The 10,521-nt window shown below is 42.8% G+C and overlaps 1 protein-coding gene across 2 annotated transcripts in view; it reads right to left on the bottom strand.

Annotated features, from left to right (window-relative positions):
- Positions 1-2,743: 2,743 nt before the first annotated feature.
- Positions 2,744-10,521, bottom strand: part of epha4l (eph receptor A4, like) — a 51,730-nt gene continuing 43,952 nt past the window's right edge. For both annotated transcript variants that reach the window (XM_068316919.1, XM_068316920.1), the window contains exons 13-18: positions 9,819-10,028; positions 9,565-9,714; positions 9,193-9,389; positions 7,722-7,880; positions 5,745-6,865; positions 2,744-4,446 (exon numbers count right to left, since the gene is read on the bottom strand). In XM_068316919.1, the coding sequence (XP_068173020.1) occupies positions 6,751-6,865; positions 7,722-7,880; positions 9,193-9,389; positions 9,565-9,714; positions 9,819-10,028 (831 nt within the window). In that variant the 3' untranslated portion in view covers positions 2,744-4,446; positions 5,745-6,750. The remainder of the gene's footprint in view (positions 4,447-5,744; positions 6,866-7,721; positions 7,881-9,192; positions 9,390-9,564; positions 9,715-9,818; positions 10,029-10,521) is intronic.

Raw genomic sequence — 10,521 nt, 5'->3', positions numbered from 1 at the left:
ATGCACGGTTCTGCTAAATCAATGTGGTCAGACGTCTGAGAGACAGCCCAGCTATGTTCCCCACTCCAGTTTTAAGCTTGTGTTTCCTTTTCACATATTCCCCTCTACGTCATAAGAGCCCTTTTCCTTGTAAACATCACTCAATGCAATAAAAAAGCAGACAATTCACCTGCAGTTCTCTATTGTTTGGAGAAGAGGAGGATTATGGGCGTCGTGTTTTGGAGAAATGGATTAAAATATTGTGTGGATGTACTTATGTACGATACAATAGACAGAGTAATCATAATGTCAGTGTGAAGGATGGCGCTTTATTGTGGGGGAGCTTAACGGACAGGCTTTATCTGTCCAATCGGGAAATTGAACGATGAAACAAAGTGAGCCAATGAAAAGGGTTGAAGTGACAGTCTGGAGCCGCCAGGGTTAAGCCCGTTTGAAGGAGCGCACTTCACCTAAAGGTTCCTTAATTAGATTGGTCGACAAAAGCATTAAGACCTCGAGCAGTGTGTGTGTGTGTGTGTGTGTGTGTGTCTGGAGTTGTAGGATAATCTCTTCTTGACTTTTGGCCGTCTATATGGTGCGAGACGCTACACTGATGTTTTCAGAAGACCTTGAGGATCACAAATCCCAAATATTGCATCTTGGATTGAAAGGATGTGACGAAAAGGTCCATATATCACCTTCTAATAATAATAATTGAAGTAAGTTTGTGAAGTAAAGAGAAGAAAACCAAACTGGTAGAGATTTGGTACACGGCATTGAGCAAAAAAACCTGCAGAGACCCGAGACGTTTCGTTCTATAATTCACAATCTAAAAGAAATCTATAATATCAGTAAAATAAGAATGCTTTAATAATCCATAATCCAGGATTAAAGCGTCACAGTTGCTGCCGACCAATGAAGAGCTTCCAGATATTCCAGTATAATCCTGGTTTATCATTAGCTCTGATTAGTCCCTCCTATATAATTACAGTAGGAGTGAAAAGTCACAATGAAATTATTGGATTAGATCAACAGGATTAAAATAAATTGAAGATCCTTCTCCTCCATCATACACACACACACACACACACACACACACACACACACACACACACACACACACACACACACACACACACACAGCATCTGCTATTGATCATAATGATATCTTCATTCTACACATTCTGCTGACAGGCAGATGTGCATCTGATGTTACCATGGTGATGCATCCTGGTTGAAACTGAATGGCTATTATAAACTGGTAAATCCAGGATTATATTATCTAACCAAACAGGTAAACCTCGACTGATATTGTTTTGAGTTTAGTCATTCTTGATTAATAATAATATAATAATAATAATTATAATAATGTAATACAAAAAACAAACGTACTCAGGTTTGTGTGTCTTTCTTTCTCTTTCTTCCACTAACACTATTTTCCACATGGATAGTAAGAAGCTAACCAGGTTTAAGCAGCCTCCAGACAGACGATAGACGCTGGTGTTTCTCGGCCATCTGTCTGTTATTCCTGCCCACAGTCTGGATCCAGGCTGGAACACCTGGACGGCGTTCATCTGCTCGTCTCCAGGTGTCACGTTGGCGTTCAGACTTCACCGACAGTCCTGTTGGATTTAGTTCAAACTGAAACTCCGACTTGATAGAAGCGGGTGTGGTCAGGAAGCCCCGCCCACCACACACATGCACGCTCTTACAAAGCAAAGACGAGCAAAACAACCACAGCTTTCCATTGGGTGACTTTAAATCATGTCAGCGTTGAGTCATCAAAGGGGGCGTGGCTTATAACATAGCAGCATTTGAGTACGTTCAACTTAAAAATGGTAAAAACTGTTCCACTGAGAAGCTCCGTTGAGAAGAAACGATGCAGTCCATCACACATTGATGGACTGCGTTGGAAAGTGATCTCGCACACTTACTGACACGTAACCCTAGGCGACGCGTATCATACGCATTGCTACTAACTTAAGTTTTTTGTATGCATTCAAATTCCACGTCAAAGTCATCAACGTCATATACGTCGGTGGGTTTGGAGCGTGTTTATCTCTTTCATCATTTCCCCCCGAAGCCGGCCAACAATCTGTGAAGGAGAAACGCTTTCCCCTCTGAGGCCGATAAGCATCTCCCGCTGCAAAACTTCAGAGCTTTAATGCATTCATGCCTCGCTCTGGTAATTTCTCAGGAAAAGTGTAAAACACCATTTGGCTCCACGTTGGCCTGGGCTCCATTTCTGAAAAACCGTCCTTTCTCCCGGGCCCCTTATCAAAGACTAAAGACAATCAGTAGTTTATCAGTGTGGGAAATGAGTGCAGGAAGCAGATGTTGTTCTGATTAAACACACACACACACACACACACACACACACATTATTCCAAGTGGCACTCAATGCTGCTTCAAGGACTGACAGGAACGGAGCGGCCAAGTCTTAGCGTTCCATCGTGGTTATCTGGAGAGGAAAACCACCAGCAGGCTGCTCATTTCTTCATTATGTGTGTGTGTGTGTGTGTGTGTGTGTGTGTGTCTTTATTGCACAGTGAGACTATTAAAAATACTAAGCAGAAACGAGGCCAAGGATGTGATTGATGCGTTTCCTCTTCCTCCTGCTGCACAACTTCCAATTTATGCAACCACATAATGTAGTAATCAATGAATGACAATCAGCCAATCAGCTCCCCTTACAGACGCCATGACAGACGTACCTGAAGGTCTACCTGTGTGAATACGAATGAGAGGCAGCGAGATCTTTTATATGGTGTCTACTTTATTAAGAATGCACTTTGGCACCCCTATATTTTCTTCACTTTAGGCTATTATTTTACAAACTAGATATAAAAGGACATAAATAAATGACATAAGTTACATGTACCTAGAGCTCCTGGACAAAAAAAAAACAACAGAACAAAACAAAAGCTCAATAAAACATGATCATGTCGGGGAAAAAAAAGTACAAATTAAAAAAAACCAAGATTGAGAGAATGTTAGATCTACATGGCTAGATCGATCATATGGCATCAGAAGGCATACAATGACAAACATGGAACTTCTTTTTAAAAACTTTTTTGTGGTTGTTTTTTTTTTTTTTTTACAGTTTTTCAAATCATCCAACATTTAAGTAAAGGAAAAAAAAATATTTTACAGTACATTCTGGTTTCCTTCTCCTTTTTCAAACATGTCTTGCATATTTCCAAACAGGTCCTTTTTATTTCTGCTAGATAAACCACCCCCCCGCCAAAAAAAAGAGCGTCGCCGATAAAGGAAAGCGCAGTAGAGCTGTATTAAGGACGGAGGTGTTTTTTTCTATTATATGAAGCATCGCTTTTCGAGTTCAGAAACATTCACATAATTATAGTTTAAAGAGATAAAGGAATTAAAACAATGTTGTCCATGGGGGGGAGGGGGTAAGCCTGTAGCTGATGTGCTCTGGAGAAAAAAAAAAAAACTAAATAAGCAACAGTTTTCCCTTCTTCAACATGTTTTCCTCACTCGTCTGGTCTTTTTTCAAAACCGTTTTCCATTTCCAAAAGGAACATAAAAAGGTTTCGGCGTTTCCTCCTCCAGTATGCCGTGAGCTGGGAGAGTCCAAGCCCTCGTCTGGGTGTGTTTCCACGCTGGGGAGGCCTTTTCGTCACACTCTCACACGCGTCCGTTTGCGAGCCGGTTCGTCGCTGCCAACACAGGACCACCAGGGGTCCCAAAAATTTGTTTTCGTAAATGCTGTTGCAGAGTTCCACGTCTCTGCGTGTCCGTTTTTGCGAGGCCGGTTCATCGTCGCCAATGCAGGACTACCAGGGGTCCCAAAAATTCTGTTTCGTAAATTTCATTGCAGAGTTCGTGCAGAGCGAGCGACACACACCTGGCTTTGTTTGGGTAGAGACCGCCAAAAGCAAGAAAGTCAAGGGTTTTGTCTTTTTACGTCAAAAACTACACGTCTCTGTCGTGGCCTCTTCCTCCATAGTGGCATGAAAACACACACATTTACTGATAGTACGAAAGACGTCACGCATACAGTCAGACACACACTCAGACATCGGTATACACACTCAAATACACACATTTCTGCAATCACACACTCATTTCAAAACATATTTTTTTCTTTACATGCAAACAGAACAACAAAAAAAAACATCACCAAAATGAAACTTTCAAAATAAAAGCACATTATCCACTGGAGCAGGGCTTCTGGATTATATTACATTCTTCTTAATGTCTCTTTGTTATGCTGTTATATCATTCTTAGTAATTTCAGTACATTACTAGAGGGGGGGTCCTGATGGTGGACGTCACCAGATGTTCAAGGATGGACTTTTTTAATCTCACAGTCGCAGGACACTCCAAGGAGGAAGAGGAGGAGAAGAAGAGGGAGGAAGACGTTGGGAAAGAGGATGAAGAATTGCTGCTGTGGCCCAGGGGTTGGAGGGGGGGGGGGGTCCTGTTTGTGATGGACAGCAGCAGCTGTGGAGAAGAGGAAAAGAGAGGCTGCATCAGTCATGGTGGTTTTGAATATAAACAGTTTCTACTTGGCATCGCCTCCCCATCAACAATCCAGCTCCGCAGCCCCGACCCGATGGAACATTTGAATCATCTGCTAAACAAAAACGCCAAATCCCCAACATCCAGAGACGGCGAACGGCCGCTCTGCAGGGGGAAAATATGGATTTCGTGGCAGCGAGGTATTAACTTGTGTGCGCCACATGCTGTTGTGTGCGCGTGATACGAGAAACATGCTGTCGACTTATTGGCTCGCATGAAAAGCAAACACTGGCCCATGTGTGACGTGCATGGAGTCCAAATTAAAGCAGCAATGCAACTAAACCAGATTGTTTATTTCTGACATGCAAACTCAAGCTAGTAATTTAAATGTTTCGACATCTCTCCAGCAGAGATATTGATTAATGGTAGCACTTTATAATCAATAATAGGCATAAATTTATGCTTTACAAGCCTCATGCTGCATATTTATGGCACCAATTGATTACTTTTTATAGTTGATCTTTTCACAAATGTTCAGGAACATTTTAAAAACAGTAAAAAATTGCACGAAAATTTCAGAATATGTTCGTAATTTTTTTGAGTTATTCATATTAAATTGATAAATTTGGGTTTATAATCAGAAAACATCACAAACGCTCAATGAAATTAAAATATTTAGTTCTGTTTTCATCATAAATGAGGCTTAGTCAGTAAAATGTGAAAACACAAAAGAGCCTGATTGGTGACCTTCTTTGCAGGGCTATTCAATAAAATCACAAACTACAGTCTCCAAAATGAGAATAAAAATATGAACGCTTGTTTGAGGTAATTAAAATTCAACTTCTCCAACATCTAAATCACCTGATTACACACCGCATCAAGACATTTTGACCAGAAGTCATTTCCTTACGTTCCTAGACAGACTTCCTGCTCTCCGCTGAGCTCTGCGGCTCTGACTCCGAGTCAGCCGCTGATTCATTCTGCTCATTAACATTCCAGCAGCATCGGGTCTGCAGACTGATCACAGATCAGCGGTTATCGATCGGCTCTGGCTGTCTGAGGTGGCTCGACCCACATGTTAATTAACAGCGTTTTCAGCTGAGGGGCCGCCGATGAAGGAGCAGAAAAGGGGCATTAATTTATCTTCCAAGCACTCCAACATAGTTTGTATTAGTCTCTTACTGCTATAATAAAGTGAGTTTATTAAAAAAAAATATTTTTAAAAGAAATCTTTTCTTCTCTTGAGTCTCAGGTTGAAATAAAACGCTATTGATCCTCACCTTGATGACAGCTTGAGTAATCCTCTCTGTATTTCCTCATCTGTTTTCTCGGCGCTGGAGATACCGATTCATTCTGCATCCAATTTGAATTTGTGGAATCCCTTTTTTCACAAAATAACTCCTGCCAATGAATCCTTCATGCTTTTCATTCATTTTTGTAAAAGCCTGTCCCAGACGATGAGGAGGTGCTGTCCATCAAAATAGGAGATTCGGATGAAGACTTGAATGGAAGCATCCGACATGTGTGTTTATCTGTGGGACAGGAGGATGGGGGGGGGAAGACAGGGGAGCGGGAAGACTCCTCTGGAAGATTAAAGACATTCTCAGCAGCGTCCTGAGGGCAACAGAATACAGCAAGGCCAAAAAAACATCAAAAAGCTCCTCAGAATTCGCCCTCGATGCAGTCCGAGCCTCAAGCAGAGAGATTCTGTGTTTATACGACGGTTAGGATTCTCCAACAGATCCCAGCTGAGACGGAACAATGGTGACCAGTGCTGACTGTGAGTCCTACAGAAACAAATTCATGTACAATAAACACAGTTTCAGGAAATCAAAAAAAAAATAAAATAAAAAAAATCTGCTCCATGGATTTATTCCAGAAAGAAAAGTTCCAGAAACAACACTTTTGCCCTAGAAGAGGAAGAACGGTGCGATTCTCCCATCCCTTGTTTTTTCCTTCCAGACCATTAAAGGCACTCCAGTTCGGCCTCTCGGAAGCACTTTTCCAGCCGTCCCTCCCGTCTGTCCATAAAATGCTGCAGACGGGGAGCGTTCCATTCCCAAAAAAAAAAAAAAAAATGGGCAAGATAAAGGTCTGATTTTTTTCCCCAAAAAAAGTGCCATTTTCCACTTTTTTTCTTATTCATCTTCTTTTATTTTACATCCAATTTAAAGTGCATGGATGAGGTAAACTATTTCTTCATAGTTTCTTTGTCTCTTTTTTTTTTTTAACATTTAATCTTTTTTTGTTCTTTATGTATTTTTTCCCAACGCCGCCTGAACCTCCTCAGACGGGAACCATTCTGCCTTGCATCTGTTGCATTTGGGACAGCATTCCCTGGACGCTGGTCAGGATCTTGTTCTGGTGCGTTGCGGAGGAGATGCCGATGCGAGCCATGTCCCTGGAAAAGAAAGAAAAAGATCTTTTTAAGGACCACAAAAAAAAATAATAACGCACACAGGCCTGAGCCTCGTGATTCATTTTACAGCCTCCTGGAGGAAATCAACCAGTTTAACTGCGGAAGGAGGAATTTCTCATGCCAGCACAGCTAATGCTGTAATCCTAATTAGTAAAAAAATATATATAAATGTTACTGACAGAAACTAAGAAAGATTTTGTGCAGACCTGCAAAATATATCACTGAGTGTTTCTGGAATAGTTGAAGAAGTTTAATGCTTTCTTGCTGAGAGTTAGTTTAGCTTATAAAAATGGCTCCACGGAGGAAGCTAACTTTTTTACATCGTATTTATATATGTTAGTTTCTGAATGATGAAAATGAGATCTATTTCAGTCCTTTGTGATCCCATAAGGCACATGTGTCAAACTCAAGGCCCAGGGGGCCAAATGTGGCCCTCCACATGATTTTATGTGGCCCGCAAGAGCATACAAGGTCAAAATAAATGGAACAAAAAAAAAACTACATTTCCCAGAATGCAGTAATCAAGCCCATTTTAACTTTGACGAAAACGTTTTTAACAAAGTCGTGTTTGATGTTGTTTTTCTTTATTGATTTGAACAGTTTGATCCTTGATTGATGGAATTACGTAGTTGTTTTTCTTTTCATTACCTGACAAATTAAAAGGATTTACGTTACAACAGAGAAACACAAAAACACATTTTTTTTCTGTTCAACCTTTTTTAACTTGAATAAGTAATAAATTCAGAGTTACTTGACGTGAAGCAGTAGTTACATTTATGTTACGTTACATTTAGTTACATTTAGTTACATTTAGTTACATTTAGTTACATTTACTCACTCTTGTGTCATGTGCACCACGGCCTCTGGGGTGGTGTAGCCGGCGGCGGTGAAGTTGTCGCTGTATCTCTCCATGCCGATGGCCTGGAGCCAGTCCTCCACTGTGCCCACGGCGGGGGACACCTCGGGGCTCCCCGGCTCCAGCAGGGTGGTGTTCGGCCTGGTGAGGGTGGTGGTGGGGGCGGGTGCGGATGGAGAGTAAAACTCATCAACCAAATATGGTTCGGTTGTGCATTTAAACTCTGAACATATGTCGCTGCATGTAGACAATAAAAGCTGCATCCTGTTTCAATGCTTTTATTTTGAAAGGATTCACAAGGACTGGAAGAACGACAGGAATGACGAGCTTCTCTCTCTCTTCCTGAACGGAGCGCTGTACTCATCAGACAGGCGTGACAGAGACAGACAGGGACCCACAGACTGTGAAAAACCTCCGCACTACATTTCCCTCCCAACCAACCCCCACCACCCCCTCCCTGATGGACTCAGCAGGTCCGGCTCTGTTTTGTGTCCCCGGGTTTTTAAACCGATCCAAGTCAAACAAAATTTCCTCCGACACAGTAAGTTAATCCTGATTCTACAGAAAACACACGTCCACACTCGGCCGACTTTTACTGCCCACTGGAGTTCCCCAGAATTTAGCCTCCTCTTTTTTTTCCCATCATCCTTTGTTTCACCAGGACTCCCCTCTCACTACCCATAGTGTCCCATTAGGTGGGTACATGTGTGACCTTCTTGCATGCGATGCCCCCCCACCCCCCCCAGCCTGGTTAAACTTAAACAGACTTCCCCCGGCCTGCGTGGAGCATGGACGCACATGGAGGTGGTTGTGAACACGTTTGGCGCTGCAGGCAGGTGTTGATTTTTTACCATCGTAACTCTCTCCTCCAGTCGCTGCGCTCGCATTCCAAAGCGTACAACGCCATTAAAGCTAGTTTGCACAGAAATCCATTATGGGATGTGTAGGGTGGGGGTGGGGGGGGGTGCCGAAAAAGGAGCCTCGTGTCGGTGGTAGATAATGTTTAATGGCGAGTGTTAACACCGGCGAGAGAAAAGCAGATTACGTGGGTGTGTGTTTGTTTGTGTGTTGGGGCAGGATTGCGTTGTGCCGTAAATGGGATGTGTGTGTGTGTGTGTGTGTGTGTGTGTGTGTGTGTGTGTGTGTGTGTGTGTGTGTTTGTGTGTGTGTGTGTTCACACACATACGCTTTTTAACACAAGATATTTGTGGGTGAGATTTCCACCACTTTCCTGTACTTTTTTATTAATATGAAATAATTCCTCAGTGGGGGGTGTCACTCATGAATTAGATTTTTATTTTGGAATGAAATTTCTCAAATTTCAAGTCTGTATTTCTCTTGTGTGACTTCTAGCCATGCTATTAACTCATTGGTTGCCAGTGACGTCCATTAGTCTGTGCGTTAAATGCATGACCTCTGACCCTTTTTTTTTTGGTATTCTCCATCCTCTCACCTGACGGCCGTCTCCCCTCCGGTCCTCTTCAGGGTGTTGGGGTTTCGAATCAGTTTGTCCAGCATGTTGACGATCTGTCCAAACTTGGGCCGGTCGGCCCTCTCCCTCTGCCAGCAGTCCAGCATGAGCTGGTGGAGCGCCACGGGGCAGTCCATGGGCGGGGGCAGGCGGTAGCCCTCATCAATAGCCTTGATCACCTAGAGACAATACATCAATACTGTTATGAGACACTTTTGAATCCCCTTTTCTTTTGTATCTCTAATTTTATGTACTTCCAATGTGTGACAGCATACATGCTATTTGTAATATTCATTTGTAATATTCCACTGAACTCAAGGCTGTTCAAATATAATTTCTTCGCTGATGACTTACGTCTTGGTTGCTCATGTCCCAGTACGGTCTCTCCCCGTATGACATCACCTCCCACATGACGATGCCGTAGCTCCACACGTCACTGGCCGAGGTGAACTTCCTGTAAGCGATGGCCTCTGGGGCCGTCCAGCGGATCGGAATCTTCCCTCCCTGAAATTGGAACACAGCCTGATTAATGAAAACTGACACAACTGACAAGGAAGGTCACACACTGACACACACACACACACACACACACACACACACACACTTACCCTGGTGGTGTACGCCGCCTCCGGGTCGTCCTCCAGCACTCGAGACATGCCGAAGTCGGACACCTTGCAGACCAGGTTGCTGTTGACCAGAATGTTGCGCGCCGCCAGGTCGCGGTGGACGTAGCTCATGTCCGACAGGTACTTCATGCCCGACGCGATGCCCCGCAGGATCCCCACCAGCTGGATGACCGTGAAGCGGCCGTCGTTCTTCTACAGAACAAAATAGAGCGTTTAGAAAAACGGTTAATTATGTCATCATCAGCGTTTAAGTCTTCACCTTGAAATGACATCATCTCTGGCCCAGTGATGTGTTTTTCAGCCACATCGTACATTATATTTAATGACACGCTATAATTTCAATAAATGTTTTACAAAACAGGTCGTAACACATTTTAACGCAGCTGTAAGGTCAAATGCTCTTTATACCATTAGTCAATGCATGTGTCGACTGTTATAACTCCTCTTATAAGCAGTTTCTCCTCTTATATGCAGACTTTACCTGTGTATAATTTATTCTATGTAAGATATGTAAACAATGATAAACAATGAAAAGAAACGCAAAAGTTACGAGAACACACGAGCTACGTCTTTATTCCACCAACGAGAACAAGATCCGGTCTCACTGATGTTGTATCCATCCACCAACACGTGGTAAAGAACGAGATCCGGTCTCACTGATGTTGTATCCATCCACCAACACGTG

This window comes from Antennarius striatus, chromosome 6 (assembly GCF_040054535.1).
Source record: "Antennarius striatus isolate MH-2024 chromosome 6, ASM4005453v1, whole genome shotgun sequence".
NCBI lineage: Eukaryota > Metazoa > Chordata > Actinopteri > Lophiiformes > Antennariidae > Antennarius > Antennarius striatus.
The sequence above is the reverse complement of the archived record's forward strand: the minus strand, read 5'-3'. Positions and strand labels throughout refer to the sequence as shown.